The sequence below is a fragment of the Cavia porcellus genome, unplaced genomic scaffold (assembly GCF_034190915.1).
Source record: "Cavia porcellus strain 051 isolate PalLab524CR breed Dunkin Hartley unplaced genomic scaffold, mCavPor4.1 scaffold_4, whole genome shotgun sequence".
NCBI lineage: Eukaryota > Metazoa > Chordata > Mammalia > Rodentia > Caviidae > Cavia > Cavia porcellus.
Window position 1 is genome coordinate 70,305,285 of NW_026947487.1, and position 27,554 is coordinate 70,332,838.

The 27,554-nt window shown below is 34.7% G+C and overlaps 1 protein-coding gene across 3 annotated transcripts in view; it reads left to right on the plus strand.

The window, feature by feature from the left end:
• LOC100716581 (broad substrate specificity ATP-binding cassette transporter ABCG2-like) overlaps positions 1 to 25,935 on the plus strand; it is a 77,911-nt gene extending 51,976 nt beyond the window's left edge. For 2 of the 3 annotated variants that reach the window (XM_013152752.3, XM_013152757.3), the window contains exons 10-16: positions 1,629 to 1,711; positions 2,841 to 2,930; positions 4,100 to 4,224; positions 5,482 to 5,639; positions 23,150 to 23,239; positions 24,466 to 24,551; positions 25,641 to 25,935. In XM_013152752.3, the coding sequence (XP_013008206.1) occupies positions 1,629 to 1,711; positions 2,841 to 2,930; positions 4,100 to 4,224; positions 5,482 to 5,639; positions 23,150 to 23,239; positions 24,466 to 24,551; positions 25,641 to 25,788 (780 nt within the window). In that variant the 3' untranslated portion in view covers positions 25,789 to 25,935. Of the gene's footprint in view, positions 1 to 1,628; positions 1,712 to 2,840; positions 2,931 to 4,099; positions 4,225 to 5,481; positions 5,640 to 23,149; positions 23,240 to 24,448; positions 24,552 to 25,640 lie in introns of all 3 variants that reach the window. The other variant, XM_013152766.3, reaches the window with a different exon arrangement.
• The last annotated feature ends 1,619 nt before the right edge of the window (positions 25,936 to 27,554 follow it).

Genomic DNA, 27,554 nt, shown 5'->3' on the forward strand with positions numbered 1-27,554 from the left:
GTAGGTGTTAGATATTATATTACAGTAATGAGAAATTAACTAGGACATGGGATAAGGTATCATGCTTGAATGAAAGAAAAAAGAATGGAAAGTGACTAGTTCGATGAATATTATAAAATATTCGTAAATTTCACAAATGTGCACACTGCATGTTGATGAAGCCATCAATATTTATGTTTAAATAGTGCTCTGCTGAAATGAAAACTAGTGTATTCAGTATATAATTAAAATATGCCAGGTTAATAGACACAGTCTCATAGTAGTATTTGATTAGCAATGCAAGTTTTTAAGTTTTTTTAAAAATGAGTATAACATTTAAATCATGTCCTTCCTATGAACTCCACAGTATGATTTTTGTGTGTGTGTGTGTGCTGAGAATCAAACTCAACCTAGCACTTGCCAGGCAGGCTTTTATGCTGCTAAGCTAACTCCTCAGCCCCAAAGCCTATGATTTTTTAAAGGTAGTCTTACAATTCAATTATTCTGTCATACTACTTAGCCTTACTTCACATTTTATATTCTCTGTAAATTATTTCATGTTTTGATACTGCCATGGTATTTGGATTTCTTACAATTAGGATATTTCCAAGATAGATGGGGGGACATTTTCATTTTTAGATGATCATTTGTCATATTTTTTAACATAATCAATGAATAAACATTAATTAGATTTCCTCCATTATATTATATCATAAAGTAGTGCTGAAGCCTTTGCTAATTGCTGAGCCTGTGGGGACCTTTTCTCCTGAAAACAAAGGAGATGCTTGTACAGTCCCCCTGGGAGCCATCCACATGGACTGAGTAGGTGAAGGACTCAAGAACTGATAATTTCTAGGGCCATGGGGACTGCAGGGTCTCACTAGTCCAGGTCGACGGAGAAGAAGTAACAGAGCAGGGTAAAGGCATCTCTTCAATGTTCTAAGGACAGTTGACTGAAAGATTTGGTTAAAATGATAGTTACCTTTTTTATGTAATGATCAACTTCCTAGAGATGGGATAAGTGGGGTACAATTCACTCCCTAACTGCTTATTATCTAAAATGCCATTATGTGCTTTAAAAAATGTATTATTCATTTGGTTTTTGATACCTAGGATCAATGCCAGATTTCTGTATATGTTAAGCAAGCACTCTCATCTGAGCTACTTCATAGCCCTAAAATTCTGTTTAAATTCATCTCATTTTGATTTGCCCTCTTGAAACATAAAACTATTCAGGTCCACTGGCAAAGAGAACAAGATACCAGTTAAGCACACAGCTTGTTTTCATTTAGACTTTATTTTCTTCCTAGGAGGACCCTTCTAGGTGCCTGCATTCCTCTTTTATATTTCATGGCATTCATGAGTGCAGCTCTTGACCTGTGCCCTGATCTGGCAATGCATGGATGGACACTGGGAGGAGCTTCAGCTTTTGCAGTCATCGTTCTGTTGTCCTACAGCTCCTCGCACAACTGATAAATTTTCAATTTAATTTATGGAACAGTTCATAAAGTATACTTTGGTCATTTAATATCTTTAGTTCAGTGGTGATATGTATATCCATATAAATCTATGTAAATCTTAATAGTAAGTAATATTTAAAGTCTTACTTCTAACGGAATATCATTTGTTTTATATTTCTTTTTGGAAAGATCATTACAATTATTATGGAAGGACTTCTTATAGCTGGCTTTTTCTTTGGGATAAAAAATGATTGTTCTACAATCCAGACTAGGTAAGTCATTTTATCTCTTCATTCCGAGAAATGCTGAACTTTGTTTAAGCTTATGGATACCCATTGAGAATTTTAATGTATGACAAATACAATATATTATTATTATATTGTAGTGAGATGAGTTGATATGCATATACTGAATAAAATGGTTTATTTTCTTTGTTGTACCTATACCTATGTATGTGGTTTAAATGTATTCACAATACCTATTTTCACTTTTAACTATTTTAAATGCATAGTTCAGTAGAATCAAGTACATCCACCTTGTACAGCTATCATGACCATCCAATTCTGCTTTTTATCTTAGCATAAAGAATCTCCATGTCCAGTGAAACAGTAATTTCTCATGCAAACCTATCCAAACTGCTGATGAATACAATCCTCCATTCTGTCTCTGAATTTGACTACCCTGGGAACCTTATATGTATGAACCTACATAGTACATGGTGTGTGTGTGTGTGTGTGTTTCCCACCCATGTGTCCTCAATCTTCACCAAAGTTTTAACTTGTCTTTGAATTTTATTCTTTCCTAGAATAAGGAATAGTCCATTGTGTGAGGCAGAAATTTAGCCATTAGCAGGCCAAGAGACAGGTAGCTTGGGTTTATATGAAAATCAAAGAAGACATGATGCTGCTTCTCCTTTGCTCTTTCAATCATTAGCTAGAGGTAAAATCCATAAAAGCCCATATTTCAGACTCTAGCGCATGTGAATATAATACCTGGTGAACGTGCTGAAAAGTTTCAGGACTTGTACAAAGTCCAGAACACGTGTGAAATTTTAGAAAACCTTGGGGCCTCAAAGCATACAGCAAAAATCCATGTAGAAAGTATATTAATGTCTACAAATTGAACACTTAACTTGTAAAAAAATGTGACAAATTTAGATAAAAGGAAAGATATTTCTTGCCAGTCTCAGTTCCAGGTCATGGGAAGGATTTGAGCTAGTGTCTGCTTCTACTTTTCTTTTTGATCTCTCTCCATTTCATTTTTCTTGTAGTAGTTCTTCATTCTTTGTTTCTCTTTGCTCAGTTAAGCATTACACCATTTCTGACAAGTCCTGTGATTAGAAAACTAACCTAAGTATGCTTAAATAACTGATGTGTTTTCATTTCTGCTCTATCCTGACAGAGTCTGGATGTTCTATGTGTTGACAGCCTGCCATTGTTTTGCCTACGTGTCTGCAGTACAGATCTTTCTGGGGGAGAAGCAGCTCTTTGAGTGAGTAGGGCTCTACACTTGGAAGGGCCTCTGGAGGATGTTGGGAAATTTTTACATCCATACTATGGCTAAGCATGACTGGGCATAAGTGGTGTTTTGTAACATTATCCTTATTTACTTGTTTAGTTCTCAATTATAAATTATAAATGTTTATCATTAATAAAATGAAATTTCAAATTTGATGGAAATTACAAATATTTATTGAGATAAATCAACCTAGGACTAGGGAGATTGGAGTTTTTGTGGAGCCTGATACCAAGTTATAAGGGTTGGAAGTTCAGATTTTATTCAGAAAAGGTCAAAGGTGAAGAAGAAGCAGTGACAAATGTCTAAAGAGCCTTTGGTTAATTTGATGGGCTTGGACAAGACTAAACAGTGGAACTGTCACCAAGTTGCAGTTGGAGGGTCAAGATGACAAAGAATGTGAGCAAGTTAAATCACAATGTGCAGAGGTATGGGAAGAGCCAACAGCTGCTTTACAGAAAAGAGAAGACTGATTTTGTTTCTTGTGTTTTTAAAGATGGGAGAGATTTACCCTTTTTTACATAGCAAGCACAGGAATCATCAGAAAGTGAGGGAGTGAACAGGGTAGTGGAGGAGTTTAGAATTATGAGAGAAAGATGTCAGACAGAAGAAAGATTAGGACAAGGCAGGCAACAGGACTCGGTGGGTTAGAAGTATAATTGCTAAATGAAAAAGTCTTTTATTTCTTTTACACATGAGAATGGTAGAAGTAAAAATAGGCTAGGGATCTGAAGCTGCACTTGAGGTCTTGTAGAATAATAATCTTATCTTCTTCCTAATCAGAAGTGAGGCCAGGAGACACCTCAAGTCCACTGAGACTAGCGCTTAAAGAGCTGCTCTTCACAGAGATCGAGTATCAGAGGAGATGCACAGTTTCTTAGGAGAGTGTGGTGACAGACTCTGTGCACATCACAGGGATGGGGTTCTAAAGACAGTGTACAGGACCACAGGAGGGATCTGTAATGAGAGAGGACCTCAGTGAGTTTCTCCTGTGGCTGTGATCCAGAAGCGTTCCCATTGAGAGCTTAGAGTTATGGGTAGCATGAATGATGTGGCCGCAGAAATCTGTAGAGAAACACTCTCACTTATTAGTTTATGCCTCATTAAATTATCAAGGATGTATAATCTGTCTTTGTCTTCTATAGGCATGAGCATATGAGTGGATACTACAGACAGTCTTCATATTTCCTTGAAAAAGTGTTATGTAATTTGCTACCCAGGAGGTTGTTGCAAAGTTTTATCATTACTATCGTAGTATACCTTATAGTAGGTAAGTATCAAGACAAAGAGCTTGTGTCTTTAATTTTGGAGGTAAAGATTTTCAGTACAGTTATGTTTCTCAAGAATGGAGACAAAGTCACAAGCTGGGAAGCCTCTAACCACCAATCATGCATGCTACTAAATACCTACCCAATCTACCTGCTGTTCCGCAGACTTTTCTAACTGAAAATTTAAAACTATCTGTAGAATTATATCTTCTTAAGACCCACATTTATTGTGACTCATACTCAAATATAGAAAACATTTGTAAGGTTTTTTTGATTCTGTGTTGCAAATATTTTGTTGCATAATTATTTGTATTTTTTCATGTGTCTCAAAATATGTATATATCTACATAAAAATAAAGTTTTATAGGTAATTAATAATGATAATGTTTATTTATATAAATCTGTATGTATATATCTAATGCATATAAATTATTTATATACATATACAGTGAGAGAGATATCAAAATTTCAATATATGCATGTATTCTCTGTCTTTCTCACTGTCCATTGAAAGAAAGAATATGATTTTGGGATTTATTGAGTTAATGGAAATATTTCATGAATATATGAAAATTCACTTGCACAGTATATTCATTGTTTGCTACTCGTTGCACAAACACACACACAATAGAAGTATATATTTTTTAAGACAAAAAGGATATAACAGTTAAGAAAGTTTGTCTTTTATTATATTAATAAGAGATGTGTCATAAAACATTAGGAATATCATACAGACTCCTAGACTACTGGCTCTTATTATTGCACCTATTTCTTAATCTTTAGACTACTTGAAAAGATCATGGTTATTTACAAAGTAGTTTGTGGTCTTTGTCTTCTTGCTTTGGAGATACTAAAACTACAGTGAGACCATGTAATTCTGTTCCTGGATTCTACACTCATGCAGTTATAGCAAACAATGTCTGTGGAAATGTCTGTTTAAGTGAATGTGCTACTGAGGAGTTATTGTCCCTACCACTCCATTTTAGAAGTCAGAGATTGTCAGTTACTGCCTGTACTCAAATACAGGTGCTATATGGAAAAGTGCCTTTGGAGTAAGTGTGAAATAAAAGTCTATGCTAAGTTTCTACATTTACTTGCAGGAGACAGCAAAGTTGGCAAGCTAGGATACCTGGTTTAATGGCTACTTTTCTCATCCTTTTATTAGTTTATGAGAAATCTGTAATGCTATTTACACAATAAAGAGATACAAATATGTAACAATGTAGGCAGCAAGACTAATACCTTCTTTTCTTTCCAAGAATTGAATCCAGCAGTTAAGGCTTTCTTCATTATGTTGCTTACCCTTTGGATGGTGGCTTGTTCAGCTGATTTTATGACACTGGCCTTAACAATAGATCAGAATTTGCTGAATCCCATGACAACATTTCTCACGGTCAGATATTTTCACTATATGCTGGTAAGTAGGAGCTGTGCATCCTTGAGAGAGAAATTTTTTCATTCTTTTTTCCTGCACAGTAATCATCACATAAATCTTGCTTTGAAGATTCTGTACATGGAATTTAGATACTTTAAGGAAACTGTTAAGTTGAATTAAAATTTATAAGGGAATTTAACAGCTTTCTTCAGTACTCATATTCAACATATTTTTGGCCTCTGTTCTCAGATAGTTATTATAACTTGGGTAACGTGTCTTTACTCATTAACTTTTGTTGTTGTAGGTTTTGTGACAAGGTCATTCTATCTAGTTTAGGCTAAGTTGGACCCACTATGCAGCCCACTATGTCCTTAAACTTGCAGATATCCTTGGGCCTCAGCCTCCATAGTACAGAGATCACAATATGTACCATTATGCCCAGCTTGTTGACTAGCTTTTGTAATTATTGTTTTTGATTTTTCTTTTGTCTTTTATTTTAAAAAGCAAAACAGAAGAAAAGGATAGAAATGAAACAAAATTCAAAAAAGAAAAAAAAAAACTAGGGAATTAACACTAGTAAATATATTGCATATTGTTATCTCAGAACTATCTGTTCAGGCTACAAAACTGTTGAATCAAACAATGACAACACAAATATTCATTTTTATGAACTAAGAAAGATTAGTAGTATAGCTATCTATCTAGCATATATATAGATACATATACTTACATGTTTACCAACACACATATAATCCTTTCCTTCATTGTTTTCTTTCTCCTATCCCAGTAATTCCGTCCTTTTGAGCACCTACTTTTCCCTCTCATTATTACGATATCTATTCTATATTTTGGATCTTATTACTCTTTCACATTTTTGTTTTTTATTTTTTTATATGAGGGAGACAATATGATATTTATAAATGTGAGTTTGATTTATTTCACTTTTGATTATGGTATCAAGTTGCCTCCATTTACCTATAAACTCCTCAAGATTATCCTTTTTATAGCTGAATAATATTCTATTGTATCAAAATACCACATCTTTTCTATCCATTCTGCAGTTGATGGGCATTTAGATTGTTTCCAAGACTTAGCTATTACAAATTGTGCTGCTATAAACATAGGTGCACATGTATCATAATGACATGACCTTTTCAATTTTTCTGGGAAAATACTCAAAAGAGGAATAGCTGGATTAAATGAGAACTCTTTATAATCTTAATTTTTTGAGGAATCCCCACACTGATTCCCACAATGGCTACAGTAGTCTATACTCCCACCAGCCATGCAAAAGTGCTCCTTTCTCCTTACAGCTCTGCCATCACTTGATATTGGTTGATTTATTTTTTTAAAAATTTTATTAAGGAGAAAAAGAAAAAAAAACAGAAAAAGGGTACAAGTTATACAGAATTTCAGAATGATTCTTGATATCAGCCATTATTTCTGGAGTGAGATGGAATCTCAACATTGTTTTAGTTTGCATTTCTCAAATGACCAGTGATGTTGAGCATGTCTTTATATATTTATTTGCCATTTGTATTTCTTCATCTGAGAAATACCCTGTTCATTTCAGATGCCCATTTTTGGACTGGGTGTTTGAATTTGGGAGGGTTGATATTTTTCAATTCTTTGTGTGTTCTGGAGATAAGTCCTTTTGTCTGAGGGATAGCTGGCTAAAATTCTTTCCCATTCTGTGATTTTTGTCTTCACTTTGTCGGTGATTTCTTTTGAAGTACAAAAAATTTTTAATAAGATGAGACCCCATTTGTTTATTCTTTGAAGTACTTCTCATGCAGTTTACGTTTTGCTTATGAATTCTCTGCCTAGCCCTATATCTTCAAGATTTCTACCTACCTTTTCTATTTTAATATTGAGGTCTTTGACTCACTTTGACTTTGGTTTAGTGCATGGTAGATATGCACTAAACATGGATCTAGTTTCAGTCTTTAGCATGTGGAAGCCAATTTTTCCAGCACCATTTATTAAAGAGGAATTTTTCTTCCTGTGAGCATGTTTAGTCCCTTTGTCAAAGATAAGGTGGCTGAGTGTGCTTGTAGTTGTGTTTGCATCTGCTAATCTACTCCATTGGTCCTCAGGGCTGGTTTTTCTTTTTTGTCAGTACTATGCTGATTTTATCACTGTAGCTTTGTAGTATATTTACAAGTCAGGGAATGTGATGCCTCCTGCCTGGCCTTTGTTTCCAGGATTGCCATGCTATTATAAGTCTCTTCTGCTTCCAAATGAATTTTAGGAATGTTTTTCCTAGATCTGTAATGTATGTCAATGATATTTTGATTGAGATTTCATTAAATCTTTATAACAGTTTTGGGAAAATGGCCATTTCCACAATTGGGGTTCTTCCTAATGAAGAGCAAGGGATATCTTTGCATTGTCTGACATCCTCTTCAATCTCATTTTAAGAGTACTGTGGTTTTTAGCATATAGGTGTTTTATATTCTTTATTAGGTTGGTTCCTAAATATTTCATTGTTTTTCATGCTATTGTGAAAGGTGTTATTTCCATAATTTCTCTCTCAGTGAGTTCGTTGTCTGTGTACAGGAATACTATTGATTTTTGAGTGTTGATTTGGTATCTAGCTACACTGCTGAATTTGTTTATTAACTCTAGTATTGTTTAGTAGAATTTTTAGTATCTTCTATATAGAGTTTTGTGTTGCCTGCAAATTGTGATAATATAACTTCTTTTCTTATCCTTATTCCTTTTATTTCTCTCTCTTGTCTGATTGCTCTGGCTAATGTTTCCAGAACTATATTGATTAGGAGTGGTGGTAGTGGGTATCCTTGTCTTGTTCTTGATATTAGAGTGAAAGTTTTCCATTTTTTTCATTTAGTATAATGTTGGCTGTTGGTTTGTCATAGATGGTTTCTATCAGATTGAGATAGATGCCATCTATTTTGAGTTTCTGTAAGGTTTTTATTATGAACAACTGTTGCACTTTATTAAAAGCTTTTCTGCATTTATTGAGACAATCATGAGATTTTTGTCTTTGACACTTTTGATGTGCTGAATTACATTTATTGATTTGTGTTAAACCATGCATGGATGTTAAACCACCCATGCATTCCTGGTTTTTATCCCACTTGCTTTCATTGAATCCTTGTGGATAGAACTTGTGTGTTGTATCCACATTTTCATTTAATGTGGATATTGTTTAATTTCTTCTTTATTTTCACTTGTGACCCCTTGTTCAGGAGGGTGTTGTTTAACTTTTGTATGTTTATGTAGTTTTCATATTCTCTTTTGCCATTTACTTCTAGTTTCTTTGCACTATGGTCAGTGTACTACGGTCAGTACTATGCATCGGATAATTTCAATTCCTTTGCATTTATTTAAGCATGTACTATGGGCCAGTTTGTAGTCTGTTTTAGAGACCATTCCATATGCAGCTAAGAAGAATGTGTATTTTGATGTTTTGTGTAGAATACTCAATAAATGTCAACTAAGTACATTTGCTCTCATGTTTGATTTAGTTCTGTTATTTCTCTGCTGACTTTTTGTCCAATTAGTCTGTCTCTTTGTGCTAATGGGATATTAATATTTGTCATATATCATTGGTTGCTCCTATATTTGGTGCATATAGAGTTATGATTGTTATTTCTTCCTCTTGAACTTTTCCTCTAAGAAGTATGTAGTGATCTTCTTTATCTCTTTTGATCAGTTTTGGTTTGAAACTCATGGTGTATGCAAACAGAATATGTCCCCGTGCTTTTTTCCAGGTTCCTATGGCATGGAATATTGTTTCCCATCTTTTGACTTTCAGTAGACTTTTTCCAAGTAAAAGTGTTTCTTGTCTACAGCATATTGTTAAATCCTGTTTCTTGATTCATTTTGCCAATCTGTTTCCTTTCTCAGATGAATTGCAGCCATTGGCATTGATGATTGTAACTGATAGCTATTGATTTATCTTTGTCATGTTATTTTTCTGTTGTTCATTCCCTGCTTTGCCCCTCTGTTTAACTGCTTGCTCTACGTGGTGATTTCTTTACATTGTTGTGCTGGAAATTGTGGTCATTTTTGTCTCTATCTAGAATATCTTTTAGTACTCTTTCAGAGGTTAATTTGGCAGATGTGAATTTCTTCAGTTTTTTTTTTTGTCATAGAAGTATCTTATTTTTCTTTTTATTTTGAAAGACATTTTTGCAGAAAATGTCATTCTGGGTTGGAAGTTGTTCTTTTTCAGTGTTTGAATTACTTTATTCCATACTCTATTGACATCAGGGTTTGCACTGACAAGTCAGCCATGAGTCTAATTGACTTTCCTTGATAGGCCATCTGTTTCTTTTTCTCTAGTAGTTTTCAATGTTCTTTTTTATGTTGACTGCCTGGGATTTTGATTGTGATATGACTGGGTGTAGATTTATTTTGATTATGTTTGTTTGGAGTTGTATATGCCTCACTTATCTGAACATCAGATTTTGTTCCCACACTAGAGAAGTTCTCTAGTATTGTTCTCTGAAATATGATTTTTAATGTCATTTGTGTTGACTGTTGTGTGCTCATGACACTTGTCATTCTTATATTGCTTCCTTTGCATCATCTTGGAGATCTTGAATTGTTATTTCATAGTCCATTGTTATTTTTAAGAGATCTTTCTTTTTGTGATCTCTAACCACAATCCTGTCTTTAAAGACTGAAAGTTTATCTTTAGTTTCATTCAAGTGGTTTTGCCTTCTTTCAGTGGAATTTTTAATTTCCTGGATATCTCTTTGAATATGTTTCATGCATTCTATTTTTCCTATATTGTTCATTCAAGGTTTCCATAATGTTCCTATGCTGCTGTATATTTTTTTTAAATCTGTGTCTTATCTAGATGTACTGAGAGATTCCTTCATTAAGGTTGTCATTTCTTTTTGCTACCTGACAGATTATTTCTGATCTGATTTTCTCTATAGCCTTGTAAATTTGTTTCTTTACTGCACCTGGTATCTTTTCAGAAATTCAGGTGTGAGTCTTTCAGTGTCTTCCATGTTTATGCCACCTATACTTGTTCCAGATGGGCTGGGGGTTTAAGATTGCATTTTCCTTTTTCATTTTGTTATTTTCACTTCTTGATTTATATTTCAATCTTTTCAATTTCACTAGTCTTGTCTGCCCATTGTGTATCTTAGGGTCGTTGTGTGTGGCTGACTTTCACTGAGTTGCTCTGTCCCACAGTATAGGGGAAGGCGAGTTACCGGAATTTCTCCTGCAAACCTGTTGAGTGAGTCCTGAGTTTTTCCTAAGTGATTAGCCTAAGGGTATTAATGTGAACCAAACCTTAGTTCTTACTGTTACTGGAGTTTCAGACTTTTCTACACTACCAGACCCACCTGATCATGGGATGTGTCCCAGACATGGCCTTACTGTGTCACTGGGGACTTTCAGGCACAGCCAGATTCCTCCCACTGGTAGTGGCCTCTCTGGTGCTCTTGTCAGCAGCTTTCCAAGTTCATATAGGTGGGAGTCACCTATATGACTCTTCTTCTGAGTGAGGTCTTCTGAGTGAGGGAATGGGTTGTTGAGAATCCTGCTGACCCACTACTGCCTCTGCCTGGGGAAAGGATTCCCTGACACTCTCTCCTGCTTACTGAGTTCCCTCAGGTGGGGAGAGGGGTCGCATATCTCTTTCCAGCCTTTTACATTCATTTGGACAAAGGAAGGAATCATCTAGGCTCTTGACTAATTTTCAGCTCCTCCAGGAGGTGGAGAGCAGTTGCTGAGGCTGTGATTGGCCCACCAGGAAAGTGCAAATTGGGAAAGGGTCACTGACATTGTTGCTGGCTGCTGAGCTCCTCTAGGTAGGAGGAATTCATAGAAATATAAAAGTTCCTAGTAGCCAAGTATTCTGGAAACTCCATATATGATAACAATATGTGAAAGTTCTAAGAATGTTTATAGCGATGAATACCTACATTAAACAAACAGAACAAGGTACAATAGGTAACCTAATTATACTTCTCAAGTCCCTAGAAAATAAACGGCAAGTCAGACTCCAATTGTATAGAAGAAGCTAAAAGATAGAATTGTAGAATGAATTGATAAAATTTTAAGTTTAAAAGAATACAAATAATCTGTAAACCAAAGATTTATTTCTTTGAAATGACAAACAAATTTGGTAAACCTTTATCAGAAGTTAGGAAAAGGGAGAGGAGGCCCAAATTAAGAAAATTAAAAGTAAAAATTTGAAATTACAGCAGACTGAATTTACAGCAAACTGAAATCCAGAAGATTATCAGAAGGTCTTTTCAAAATTTGTGTTGTAATCGTTTGGAGAGTCTGGCAGAAATGGTTAAATTCCTAAATATATATGAATTATCTAAGGTGAGCTCAAAATATATACACAAAAATTTAAGCATGTTGCTAACAGGTGATGAGCTTAAAATTATATTAAACAACTCCAGTTAGGAAAAAGTCTAGGGCCACATGGGTTTGTAGTTGAATATCAGACCTTTACTGATGAACTAACCCCAACACTGCCCCCTAATTTTCCCATATAATAGAAAAGACATGTTTTTTCTCAAATGGAGTCTATGACAGCAGCATTACCCTAATATAAAAACCAGATAGTGACTTCAAAATAATGGAAAAGCCATAGACTAATATCTTTCATTAACATAAGTGCAAAAATCTTCAGGTCCTCATTGACAAAATTCAATGGTACATTAGATAAATTTTACATCAAGGTCTAGTTGACTTGTGTTGGGGATATAGCTCAATGGTTCAGTGCCTCCCTGGTAAGTACAAAGTTCTGATTTTGATTCCCAAAACCCACCAAACAGACAAACAAACAAACAAACAAACACCCCCAAAATTCTCAAGAATGCAAGAACATACATAAATCAGTAAATATAATGCGTCAGATAAATAAATTCAAACCTAAAAATCATATGATGATTTCAATATATGCTGAAAAGGCCTTTAACAAAACCCAACACTCATTTCCATACCTTACGTCCTCTATTGTAAATGGGTATGATAGTACTTTATCATAAAGTGACAAAAGCCACATTTGTCAGACACATAATAAACATCATGCTTAAATGGGGAAAATAACTAAAAGAATTTCCTTTAAAGTCTTTGGGGAGACAAGAGTGTCTGCTCCTGACACTCCTATTCAGTAGACAGCCTGAAATTTTAGACAGGACAATCAGTAAAGAGGAAGAAAAAGATATATATAGGTAAACAAAGTCAAATTATTACTTTTGGCAGGCAATATGATTCTTTACATACAGTACCCCCTAAAACTCCACCAGATGTATTTTAGATCTGACACACAAGTTTAGAAAAGTGGTTGTATACAAAATCAATACACACAAAAATATTGGTGTTCTTGCTCATCAATGGTGAACCCATTAAAAAGGATTTCAGAAAAAATAACTTCACTAATGCTTCAAAATTTAAATGCATAGAAATCAATTTAATGAAAGAGTTAAAAGCCTTACCTAATAGCACTTTGAAGAAAGAAATTGAAGCGGACAATAGATAATGAAAAGGCATCCCTTGTTCTTGGTTTAAAGGTGGGAAGATTTTTTCAAATGGTCATAAAAGAGATCTATATATTAAATTCAATCCTACCAAAAAGCAATACTATTCAGAAATCTGGAAAATATAATTGTGAATTTCATTTCAGAGAAAAAAAGAATCAAAATAGCCATAGCAGTCCTCGGGGAAAACAGAAATGGCAGAGGCATCATTACATGTATTTCAGATCATACTAGAAGGCAGTAGTTGAAAACAATAACAACAACCATATGCTACTGTACAAAACACAAATTCAAACCATTAGAAGAAGACTCAGAACAAAGCACAAATGATCAAGGATGCAGAGGAAAAGGAAAGTGCCTACATTTTTGCCAGGAAGGTTAGCTAATGCAGCCTCTGTGAATCTTCTGCAGTTAAGTGTACAAACTGCAATCCCAAACCTTATGTATTTCAGATTGCTGACACTTTAATTAACTCAGAATACTGAGGTTTTAGTTTAGAAAAACCAACTTATACATTAACATATTTTCTCTTAAAAGAAAAATAAATGGCACTATAATTTGCTGCTAATGGAATCTTAAATCATTTGAAATATCATTTTAGCCAGCAACATAACCTGGGTGTAATCCAGAAAGCATCATGGACTGCACACTATAGTGATACATGGGTGTTCATATCAGTGCAATTCACAGTGCGTAAACTGTGACATACCCATTAACAAATGAATGGATTAAGGAAATGTGGTGCATATATATATATATATATATATATATGTATATATATATAAAATGGGAAATTCATTATTGCTTATTGTAATCCCAAATTTTATGTACAGTCATCTAAGTATTATAATCCCTTTTTTAGTCTTCCTCATAATCCAAAAATTTATATTTATAATCCCATTGAGATGTTATTGGAATCCCAGCAAATTAATTCCAATCCTCCACCTCCAATGCAAATGATGACGAGAGTAGACACAAGACATATTCCAAGTTACAGGCAGCCAAGGGGTCCTAAGTCTAATCATCCTGAGGATGTGCAGACAGAGGCCTTGATCCAAGGCCTCTCCCAGAATTTATTATCCTGTGAAGAAGGGGGTGGCTTGAGGATGAGTGATAGTGAGGATTGTGGGAAATATGTCAGTAACTTGAGCTGGCTAGCCAGGTGGGGAGAAAAGCATCTTTGCAAAATACAGAGATAATGATATGCAGAATGATCACTTTGCATAATTAAATTAAGATGGCAACTAAATTGTTTTAAGAGACCGTTGCTTTGGTTTTTTATACATAAACTTTTGTGCCCTGGGTAGTCATAACCTATTTACCTTGAGGCTCATACCCAGTTGACATTTCTGTAGCTAACTGGCTCTTCCATCCTACTGTGCTCATATATTTTATAGAGAGCCTTATGAGAGGAAACTGAGAGTGTCTGATGGATTTAGAGATTATATACCAGTACCTCAGCTGTCCTTATTTGCAATGCTTAGAGCCAATTAAAAAAAAAAAAAACACCATAGTCAGCTCTATATATGTCAGTCAGATAAGGAAATAAGTGTCTATATAATCAAGTTGCGGCAATCGTTCTGCATTCAAGGGGAGTCACTCAAACTATCTCCCAAACTACACAGACACGAAGCATGAAATCAAGACATTTACAGGCAAATGGATGGAACTAGAAATAAGGGTTTTTTTATTTTAAATAGATTAAGACAAAAGAGGACAAAACAAAGCAGATTAGAAAGAACATGGTAAGCAACACAGTACTTCACCATAAGACAACCCGATATTAACAGTAGCTACCATAATATCTCTTTCTTTGAAATAGTTGAGCCTTCACATACCATAATATCAAACATAACAAAAGAGTATAAAACCACTCAAGATAGTGAAAGTATTATAGGACTCTCAGAAGCAACTAACAGAAAATGAACAATGGTTACTATATTATCTCCTTGTCCATAAAAATTTTGTTTATACTATCACATATAATAAAATCCAATAAGATACAACATGATAAAACCAATGGAGACAGAAGAACAAAAGATTGGTAAGACTTCAAAACAAGATGATGTTAACTCGGCACTAGCCATTACAATGCCTTGTTTTCTTTAAAGTAGCTGTTCATATCAGCACAGACAATAAAATCAAACAACCCAGAATAAAACCATTCCAACTAATGAATGAAAACATTATAAGGCTTCAAAGCAAAATAATGGGGAATTATGATTACCACCTATTTTTATGTATTCTTACCACTTCTTACACTAGGGAAACTATACGATATATACATGTAGTTTGCTTTATTTCGCTTATGAGTATGGTCTCAAGTTGTATCCATTTATTTATAAATATCTTAATATGATCATTCTTTATAGCTGAGTAGTATCCCATTGTATAAAAATACCACAACTTTCTATCCATTTCTCAGTTGATGAGCACCGAGGTTGTTTCCAAGACCTTGCTATTACAAATTGTGCTGCTATAAACATGGATGCACATATATCAATGTGGTATGATGTTTTCAATTCTTCTGGCAATATGCTTAGAAGTGGAATAGTTGTAACAAATGAGATTTTCAATCCCAGCTTTCTGAGAAATCTCCACACTTACCTTCACAATAGTTGCACCAGTCTACACTCCCACCAACAGTGCAGGAGAGTTCCTTTTTCCCCACATCCTCTCCAGCATTTGTTGTTGGTAGTTTTCTTGATCTTCCCATTCTTTCTGGAGTAAAATGAAATCTCACAGTGGTTGTAATATGCATTTCTCTAATGAGAAATGATGATGAACATTTTTTCATGTATTTATTTTCCATTTGTATTTCTTCATCTGAGAACTGTGTATTCATCTCTGATGCTCATTTTTGGATTGAATCTTTGAATTTTGGGGGTTTGATTTTTAAAAATTCTTTATATGTTTTAGACAGAAGTCCTTTGTCTGAGGGACAGTTCACTAAGATTTTTTCCCAGTTTGTGGGTTTTCTTTTCATTATGCTGGAGATTTCTTTTGACATGCAGGGACGTTTTAGTAAGATGTGATCCCAGCTATTGATTCTGGGAAGTATTTCCCATGCGGTTTGATTCTTGTTCATGAATTCTCTACCTACCCCTATGTCTTCAAGGTATTTACCAATTTGTCTTCCAATAGATTTAGTGTTTTTGTTTTAATGTTTAGATCTTTGATCCATTTAGATTTTAATTTATTACATGGTGACAGGCATGAGTCTAGTTTTAGTTTTCGGCATATGGAGAGCCAGTTTTTCCAACACCATTTATTAAAGAGACTGTCCTTCTTCCAATGATCTTGTTTGGCTCCTTATCAAAGATAAGGTGCTTGAGTGTGTTTTTAGCTGTGGTTGTATCTTCTAATCTATTTCATTGATCTTCAGATCTGTTTTTATTCCAGTACCGTGTTGATTTTACTACAGTTGCTTTGTAATATAACTTCAAGTCAGGGACTGTGATGCCTCCTGCCTTGACTTTGCTGCTTATAATTGTCTTTTGACTTCTCTTATTTCTCTCTCTGTGATTTTGTTATTAGTGTATAGGAATGCTATTGATTTTTGAGTATTGATTTTGTATCCAGCTATATTGCTGAATTTATTTATTATATCTAGGAGAATTTCAATGGAGTTTTGGAGGTCTTCTATGTAGAGTATCATGTCATCCATAAATAATGATAGTTTAACTTCCTCTTTTCCTATCTTTACCCCTTTATTTCTCTCTCTTGTCTAATTTCTCTGGCTAGTATTTCCAGTACTATATTGAATAGGAGCAGCAATAAGGGATATCCTTGTCTTGTGCCTGATTTTATGGTAAAGGCCTTCAGTTTTTGGGCATTTAGCATGATACTGGCTTTTGGTTTGTCATAGATGGCCTTTATTATATTGAGGTGAAGGCAATCTATTCCAATTTTCTGTAAGGTTTTTATCACGAATGAATGTTGGACCTTATCAAGAGCTTTTTCTGCATCGATAGAAATGATCATGTGCTTCTTACTTTTGGCTTTATTGATATGGTGGATTGTATTTATTGATTACGTATGTTGAACCATCCCTGCATGCCTGGGATGAATCGCACTTGGTCATGATATATAATCTTCTTGATGATTTGCTGCATCCTATTTGCCAATATTTTATTGAGGATTTTTGCATCTGTGTTCATTAGGGAGATTGGCTGTAGTTCCCCTTTTTAGTTGGATCTTTCTCAGGTTTTGGTACTAGAGTAATATTTGCTTCTAGGAATGACTTAGGAAGGATTGCTTCCCTTTCAATTTCACTGAAGAGTTTGTGGAGTGTTAGCGTTAAGTCTTCTTTGTATTGCTTGTAGAATTCTGCAGTGAGTCCATCTGGGCCTGGGCTCTTCTTTGTAGGTAAGGACTTAATTACATTTTCAATTTCATTAATAGAAATTGGGTTATTCAGCAGTTTTACATCTTCTTGACCTAGCTTTGGTACTTCATGTGTTTCTAGGAATTTGTCCATTTTTTCTGTGTTATCAAACATATGAGAGTAGAAATTTTTGAAATAGATGTTGAAGATCTGTATTTCTACAGAGTCTACAGTGATTTCACCTTTTTCATTCCTTATTGCATGAATTTGAGCTTTTCCTTTCCTTTTGTTAACAGGGTTGGCTAGAGGCTTATCAATGATATTTATTCTTCCAAAACCACCTCTTTGATTCATTGATTCTTTGGATTGTTTTCTTAGTCTCTATTGCATTAAATTCTGCTATGATTTTTATAATTTACTCCCTTCTTTTGGCTTTGAATTCAACTTGTTCTTCTTTTTCTAGATGTTTGAGGTGTAGCATCAGGTTATTTATTTGTATTCGTTCTGTTTTCCTGATGTGAGAACTCAATGCAATATATTTTCCTCTGAGGACTGCTTTCATTGCCACAGATTCCAGTACGTTGTATTTGTATTTTCATTTGCTTGTAGGTATTGTTTAATTTCTTCTTTAATTTCCCCTGTGACCCACTAATTGCTCAAGAGTGTGTTTTTCAATTTCCATGTGTTTGTGTCATTTTTGCAGTTTCTTTTATCATTAATTTCTGGTTTCATGGCGCTATGATCTGATAAGATGCATGGGATAGTTTCAATTCTTTTGCATTTACTGAAATATGTTCCCTAGTGTATGGTCTGTTTTACAGAATGTCCCCTGTACTGCCTGAGAAGAATGTGTATTCTGATTTTGTTGAATGGAACACTCTGTGTATGTCTATCACAGGTGTGATTCAGTTCTGTTATTTCTTTGTTGGTTTTTCTGTCTGCTTGATCTGTTCCTTGGTGTTAATGGTGTGTTAAAGTTTCCTGTTATAATTGTGTTATTGCTTATTTGATTTTTCCTTTCTATTAATACTTGCTTTTTATAACTGGGTTCTCTGAAATTTGGTGCATGTATATTGAAGATTGTTATCTCTTCCTTTTGAAGTTTTCCCTTAACCAGTATGTAGTGACTTTCTTTATCTCTTCTTATCATTCTTGGTTTGAAGTTCACAATGTCTTCAAGTAGAATAGCTACTCCCACTTTTTTTTTTTTTTTTTTTTTTTGGTTCCTGTTGCATGAAGTATTGCTTTCCATTCTCTGACTTTCAGTCTGTGAGTTTCCTTGTGGGTTAGACGGGTTTCTTGTAGACAGCATATGGTTCAATGTTGTAACTTGATCCATTCTGCCAGGCTGTTTCTTTTAATTGGTGATTTGAGACCATTTACATTAATGATTATAACTGTTATATATTGCTTTATTGTTGACATGTTATCTTTCTGCTGCTGCATCTTTATCTTTCTATTCTGTTTTATTGTCTGCTTTGCTTAGTGGTTGTTTCCTAAGTGTATCTAAACTGTCTTTCAGTATACTTTGCATGCTTGCCTTGGTGATCATGAAGTCCTTCAGGCGTTGTTTGTCATGGAAGTATCTTATTTCTCCATTCATTTTGAAGTACAGCTTTGCAGGGTACATCAGTGTAGTTTGGAAATCACTTTCCTTTAGGATCTGAAATACTTCACTCCATGCTCTTCTTGACTTTTTTGTTTGTGCTGAGAATTATGCTGTGATTCTGATAGGTTTTCCTTTATAGGTGATCTGTCTTTTGTCTCTAACAGCTTTTAATATTCTGTTCTTATGTGGGATTTCTGGGGTGGTGATTATTATATGTCTGGATATAGTTTTATTTTGGTTATGGCTATTTGGAGTTCTGTATGCTTCAGTGATCTTGATGTCAGTTTCCATTCTCATGTTTGGGAATTTTTTATCTATTACTTCTGTAAATATCCTCTTGATATCCTTTGTGTTGTACCCTTCTTTTTCTTTTATCTCTACGAATCTTACGTTGTTTTTCTTTGCATCATCTTGAAGGTCTTGAATTGTTATTTTCTGATTCCTTGTTATTTTTAAAACATCTTTCCTTTCCAGTTAACCAGCTGAAATCTTGTCTCTGACGTCTGAAATTCTATCTTCACTTTCATTGAGGTGGCTTCGACAACTTCAATGGAATGTTTGATTTCCTGTGTGTCTCTTTGAATCTGCTTCATGTATTGTGTTTGTTTGTTATATTGTTCATCCAGGGATTCTTTCTTTTTATTTTGTTCTTCTAATTTTTTAACTGTGTCTTCTTTAGAGGTGTTCAGCATCTCTTTCATCACTTTTATCATTTCTTCTTTTACCTGGAAATGATTTCTGGTTTGAATTCCTTTAAAGATTCCTTGAGTTGCTTCTTTATTTCAGTTGATGTTATTTCAGATATTTCAGGTGTATGGCATATATTTTCTTCTATGTATATAGCTCCTAAGTTTTCTTGGGATGGGCTGGAGGTTTGAGATTGCATTTTAGTCTTTTGTTTTGTCGTTTTCCTATATCTCCCTGTTTCACGTGTTGTTCCAAGGCTTCCCTTGGGCCTGTTTGAAATCGTCTTTATGCCCTCAGCTCCTAGGACTTCAGCTGCCCATTTCTCTGGACTGAGAGAAGTTCACTGCATGGCCTAGGCAGGCCCGAAACCTGTGGAGCTGGGCAAGTGTGGCAGGAAGCTGGTAGGGTCCTTGACCAGTGGGAGAGATGATCTTAAACTCCTGGGGCTCGGGGTGGGACTTGGACCCTCACTTCCAGCCGCCCAGTTCTCCCAGTTCTCCAGATTGAGAGAGGGTCACTGGGAGTGGCGCAGGCAGACCCAAAACCTGTAGAGCCAGTCAAGTGTGGCAGGAAGCTGGGAAGTGCCTTGACTTGTGGGAGCAATGGTCTTAAACTCACAACTTTTTTATCCATTCCTCAGTTGATAGACACTTAGGTTGTTTCCAAAATCTGCCTATTACACATTGTGCTGGAATAAACATGGGTGCATATATATCGCTGTGGTATGATATTTTCAGTTCTTTTGCGAATATGCCTGGAAGTGGAATAGCTGGGTCAAATGGGACTTCCAATCCAAGTTTTCTGAGGAATCTCCAGACTGACTTCCACAGTCTTTGCACCAGTCTACACTCCCATCAAGGAGAGTTCCTTTTCCCCCATAGCCTTCCCAGCATTTGTTGTTGGTAGTTTTTTTGATCTTGGTCATTCTTTCTGGAGTGAGATGGAATCTCAGTGTTGCTTTAATTTGCATTTCTTTAAAGACTAATGATGATGAACATTTTTTCATGTGTTTATTTTCCATGTGTATTTCTTCATCTGAGAACTGTGTATTCATCTCAAAAATAGGATGTTAAAGTGAAATCAGCCAGTATAGAGAATTAACTGTCATGTTTTCTCTTTTGTGAGATAAATAAATATACACAAATTAATGAAAGGAAAGCATGAGAAATAGTTCTGGAATGGAATAGAAGTGAAGCTGAAGGGGCCATAAAATAAGGAAATTGAAATAATTTAAGACATATATCAACATTACAAAATGACTCCACCATCATGTAACATTAACATGGACTAATACACCATTAGTTTAAAATACTCAAATATTCATAAGTTCACAGTACTCATTCACGTTATTTCTGGTTTTGAGGCAATCTCCTATGTCAACATATCTGATTATATAGTTTAAAAGTAGTAATGAAGTTCTGACGTATACCTAAGTTTTCCACTCACATAAGTGAGTTATGAAAATAATGGAATATTTTCTCTTACAATATCAATTAAACAGAAATGCTTTCCTTTTTATTTTTATTTTTCTTTATTTTAAAGAGAATAGAACCCAGGAAAATAAATCAGAATAAAACCAATCAAAATAAACTAATATAAGTGATACATGACTTCAAAACCTTATGAAATCAGCAATGGTTATCATAGTGCCTTTTGTTGTCTTCAAAATAGCTGCAGATACTTTCAGACAGTAAAAATTAAATAGAACAGAATAAAGTAGAAATAATAAAAGCAAAACAATGAATTCAATCAAAGACTTCAAAATAAGCTAATAGTAAATCCAAAATGGCTACCATAAAATGTCTTGATGTTTTAAATAGTTGCTCATGCCATCAGATTTAACATAAACAAAACAAAAGAAAATAAAACACAATCCAAGAAAACAATGAAAATGATATGATTTCTAAACAGGCATTCCTTCCTGGTGAGGCCTGGTTCTCTCCCTCTGCAGTCTGCAAATGGCACTGAGTGAAGGAGAGAGGTTTGGGTCTGGCTGTCCCCACTAGAGCAATGGCCTACCCATGGTGCTGGTTTCCAGGTGCTGATTATCTCTTTGTGTGGCCTTGTCCCCCAACCACTGTGCTCTGCAAATGATGCTGACTCCATGCTTTGTCTTTTATAAGGCACACAGATCTTTTCTGCTACATTAAGACTGTATGTCATTAAGTGATAGATAATTAGCATAGTCAGTACTGGTGAACTGGTGACACTCATGCCACTCTGTAATTATTGAAAGCTCTAAAAGGTTTGCCACCACTGCCATAAACTCTGAAAAATGTTTTTTCTACCACATTTGAATTTGGCAATTACTAATATGGATGTCAGTAAGAAAGTATTATACTCTTTGATCCACTAAAGAAAATGTATCTAAATAAAAATGTTTTTGTTGTTTTATTTGATGCTTGTAGAGATTGTTATGTCAGGATGTCTATATACAGCTTTAAAACCAGTCAAACAACTACATCTTCCCAGAAATGCTCTGCTATACATAACCATTTGGTTAAGTGAAGTCTAAATATATGTGCACTCACCAGGAAGAGTGATATTTTTAACATGTCTCAGTAGACTTGTTCCTATCAGAGTAACTGTTATGTGAAACTCACAATGGCACTTGTTCCTGTGGAGCAGTCCTTCCTGACATTGCCATTGTGATACAGAATTGCAAGAGTTTAAATGTACACGTTGGCCATAATATCTGCTATGTTTCACCACATTATTGTGCTTATAACTTCTTGATTTGGGGATACTGTAAGCCTGCTTCTGACTGTAAGCTATGAAAATAAAGTGCAAGCCTTTGTAAATAACACATTATTTTTGTAAGGAAATACAGTGGGTAATATGATGGATAGGGTTGTTGTGATCTGTTTCAGAATTGCCAAGAGTTTTAAGTTAACAGTGGGTTTGCCTAAGGATACTGAATAGATTTGTTCCATCATGTTCATTACTTCCACATGCAAAGACTCAACTTATCTTGCCTCAAAAATTACACAACAGCCAAGGGTAGATCTCTAGGGAGCAGTGGGTAGCACTTATTCGTCTGAGGTGTGAATGCTATCCATGCTCAGCAGGGGCTGCTCCATCTGTCCTGGGAAGTCTCCCAAATTTCAATCTGTAAACCTCTTTTAGAACTTTCTGCATTATTGTGTGTTCGTTGAGTGATGTTCTCAGTGTTTCTTTAAAAATTTACTATGTTTTAGCTCATTTCCAGAAACTATACTGTAATAAAAAGTTCTCTCTCTCTCTCCTCCCCACCCCCACACACGCACATATTATGTCTAACAAATAAGTACTTTTTCATTTTCTTGGCATTTTAATCTAAACTATACTACATAAGCAGTTTGCATAGTAACAATATGAAGGTTATAGAGTTCTTGAAGAAGTTTTTCTAGAATCCCTCCTAAAGTCCCTAGACATGTTGTGATTCATGGTTTTTGCTTTTTTGTAGAGATTTTCAGTGATGGCACTTTTTTTTGGAATCAGTGTGTCTCAGCTGTCATGGCTTCAGTACATCAGTATTCCATATTTTGGAATGAAGGTAATTGTGTTTGTCCATCTCAGTGACTGTGTCCCAGACTGGAACCAAACTAAGTAAACCCTTCTCATCTCATTTTCCTGGCCACCATTTTAAGGTGTAGTGGCTGATAAACCCTATAAGCAGTGGTTAGCACAAAACAGGGTGTTGAGTGGTGTTTTCTCAGGTCTCTTCACTCTCTGAGGGAGGTAAAAGTTGTGATAAATCTCATAGTAAAAATTTTCCAGTTGATCCAAATAAAAAATATTTAGTTCAATAAATAAAAATGAAAATAAATGAGATTAATAAAGAAAATAAATGTGATGATAGGAGACTAGAATGCAGTTTGCATTTTAAATAAGAACAAGACCAAAGGCCATGTAATGGTCATAGTCACATTTGCTTTAGTGTGCCAATCAGTCGCAAAGAAAATTGTTTCTATTTAAATTTTACTGTAATATAAGTAGATGCTAATAAGATGTAAAAAAAATCACATTTCTTAGAAAAATATAAAACAAAATAATTAAAGAATAACATACTGTTAATATACTGGGTATCATAATCTTAAAAGAATAGCCAAAGTGTTATTCAAACTAGACTCTGTCACAAAGAAGAAACAAGTGGAAAAAAGCTCAAACATTCTCTTTAATAAAGTAAGGAAATTGTTAGTATAAATGGTTTTCTAGGTATAATAATTGCAAGTAGTTTAGATAAAATCAAACAAGAATCAAATATCATTGCCATAAATCAGCACTATTCCTTGAACAGCACTGTTATCATATCAAAATTAGTGTTTGTGAATTTATGATACAGTGAAGTGAGTAAAGACAGAGGTGCAGTCTGAGCTATTCTATCAAGTGTTCACCTTCTTGGTCAACTGAAAGTAATACTCCAACTATCAGGCCTCTTCAAGGCCAGGAAGATAAGCCTAGTTGCTTTGCTGTGACAAGGATTGTCAATGTTATATTTTAAGAAAGAAATAAAGAATGAAAGAGACAGAAAGGTAGAAAGAAAGAAACAAACAAACAAAAAGAGAAAAAGAAAGAAAGAAAGACATACAGGTAGACAGAAGGAAAGAAAGAGAGAGAGAAAGAAAGAAAGAAAGAAAGAAAGAAAGAAAGAAAGAAAGAAAGAAAGAGAAGAAAGTAAGAGAAAGGAGAGAGAAACAAGGCCAAGATTGCAATAAATTACTTAGAAAATGTTTAGAATTTAAAAATATTCACTTTGCTCTAGTTCCCATTGTGTTTTAGGCTTTGCAGCACAATGACTTTTTGGGGCAAAACTTCTGTGAAGGACTCAGTGAAACTGAAATCAGTGGCTGTCCAAACTTTGTAATGTAAGTCTGTGCCCAGCATCATAATGGGTTTGTTCCCTTGTGTGGTGTTCTGGAGAAAGGCCCTTGGGCTTACAGCTGATATGAGCCTTTTCAGTCAGAAAATCATTCTGCACCTAACTTATCCCTTTTGTGAGTGAATCATTATGAGTGACACATGTGAACATGCTGTAAAACTAGTGTTCTTCTGCAGTAAATATAATTAATATGGAAAAACATTTGTGTTATGCTTTGTAGAGCATTTTGATGTTTTCATAGTTCATTTAAGTTTTTTCCTAAAATGAGTTTCTTGGCTAGTGACTCAAAGACTTATAATATCTGGGAGTTGTAAGTCTTACTCTTGGTAGGAGCTAAAATGAGAGCAGCAGGGTAATCCTGGCAATACTTTTTTCCTCTGGCACTGGAAGTTTTTATGAAATGAAAATCTGCAAATTTGAGTGTGTCTGTGTGTCAATGGCCTAAAAGAGGTGTCCTTTAGAGAAAGAAACATCTCAATACATTCAGCAGGAAATCTCATTTCTGTATCATGACATTAAAACAAAAATATAGCTTTAAAAAAGTTACAAGATCTTGTAAAATTTTAATGATGTTTTCCTTTTCTATGTTGTTTTTAATGTTTGATCTTCATACATAAATTAATGTGAGAAGAGAGAATGTTTCTTTCTGTTCCATGGTGTCTTCCATTGTCAAAGGCAAAGAAAATTTCCCAGATTGTGGTTGGGCACTGTTCTTTCCCTGTATGCTGGTGCTGCCCACTCTATCTCCTATTATTGTTCTCAGACTCACAGAAAGGAGAGACTATATATTTTGCCTAACTATCAAACCTCCCCATGACAAACTCAAAACTGCTCAAAAGAGATTGTTTTATAATTTCTTCTTTAGATGTGTATTTTATCTCCTCTTTGGAATGCTTAAGTATTAATGGCCTAGAGAATATTTAGCAATGATAAGCACTCTTCAATGACTCTTTAAGTACTATAAATTGAAGTGATAACTATTAGTGTTTGGTTATCCTATAGACTTTATCAAAGAAATACTGATTTAATATATGTTAAAGCCATGAAGTTATATTCTTTTTGTCTTAAATTTCAGATGTACTGGTGAAGAATTCCTGAGAAGTGTGGATATTGATCTTTCACCTTGGGGCTTATGGCAGAATCACATGGCTTTGGGTGCTGTGATTATTATATTCTTCATAATTGCTTTCCTAAAATTATTGTTATTTAAAAGGCTTGTTTAATGGATCAGAGATTTAGCTCACTGGCATACATGCCAGCTTGGCTAGCATGAGTTCTTGAGTTCAATCCCTGGTTCAAAAAATGTTTTTAAGATTTCTCTTAAATTTACTGTGAATTACTTTCCCATTAAAAAGATACATAGCCATTTATTTTCAGTGTCTATCTGTCTCTTACCATTACACTATTGTTCAGCAATAATAATAATTATTATTTTTTTAAATTTAAATTTATTTTTTTAAAAAGGTTAAAACTAAACCTAACAAAACAGAATAAAGCAGATCAGAAGAAAACAATGTATGTGACACAGGTTTCAAAGCAAGACCACAGGAGATCTACGGTAATTAATGTGTCTTTTTTTATTCTAAATGGATGTCTGTATCTTCACACACAATGAATGCATACAAAGTAAAATAGTATAAAACTAGTCAGAACAAAATAATGAGGGCATTACAGGCCTCCAATATTGGACAATAGGAAAATCAACAATGGCTACCTCAGTGTCTCTTGTTCTCTTCAAAATAGCTGTCCATACCTTCAGGAAAAATCAGAAACAAAAAAAACCAAATAAATAACAATAGCAAAGAGCCCCAAACCATAATGATACAGACCTTCAAAGTACGGTGGAAGGGACAGAATTAAGGTTGATATTTTACTTAGTGATCTTCAAGAGTTACTCAGGTCTCCTGACACAGGCATACAAAATTGTTCCAATTGTATGAATATTAACTGCTTTGTTCTACAAACTTATAGAATTTGTAGCACAATCATCTTAGTTACCCTAAGTGTGTTTATACAAATTTAGATATTTTTTCTTTTTCCTGATTTTTCCCAGAGATATTATGGTTTTCCCTTTTGAGAAGATTCTTACCCTTTCACTGTATTTATTGAAGATTTCATATTTTATGGACTCATACCATTTCTTACATTAGGGAGACAATATGGTATTTACTCATGTGAGTTTCATTTATTTCACTTATGAGTATGCTCTCAATTTGCACCCACTTATGTACAAATATCTCAATGTGATCATTCTTTATAGCTGAGTAGTTCTCCATTGTATAAAAGTACTACATCTTTTTTTATCCATTCCTCAGTTAGTGGGCATTTAGGCTGTGCTCAAGATCTAGCTATTACAAATTGTGCTGCTATAAACATGGCTGTACATATATCATTGTGATATGATACTTTCAATTCTTCTGCTAATATGTCCAGAAGTGGAATAGCTGGGTCAAAAAGGGACTCCAATCCCAGCTTCTTGAGGAACTTCCATCTGACCTCCACAGTAGTTGCACCAATCTGCACTCCCTTCAACAGAACAGTTCCTTTTTCCACACAGCCTCTCCAGAATTTGTTATTGGTAGTTTTCTTGATGCTGGCCATTCTTTCTGGAGTGAGATGGAATCTCAGTGTGGTTTCAATTTGCATTTCTCTAATGACTAATGATGATAAACATTTTTTTTCATGTATTTATTTTCCATTTGTGTTTCTTCAACTGGGAACTGTGTGTTCAACTTAGATGCCCATTGTTGGATTGGGTCTTTGAATTTCAGTGGTCTGATTTTTTAAAAATTCTTTATATGTTCTAGACAGATGTCCTTTGTCTGAGGAGAAGTTCACTAAGATTTTTTCCCAGTTTATGGGATTTCTTTTCACTATGCTGGAGATTTCTTTCAACCTGCAGAAACTGTTTAATAAGACGTGATCCCAGTTATTGATTCTGGGAAGTATTTCACTTGTGGTTTGATTCTTGTTCATGAATTCTCTACCT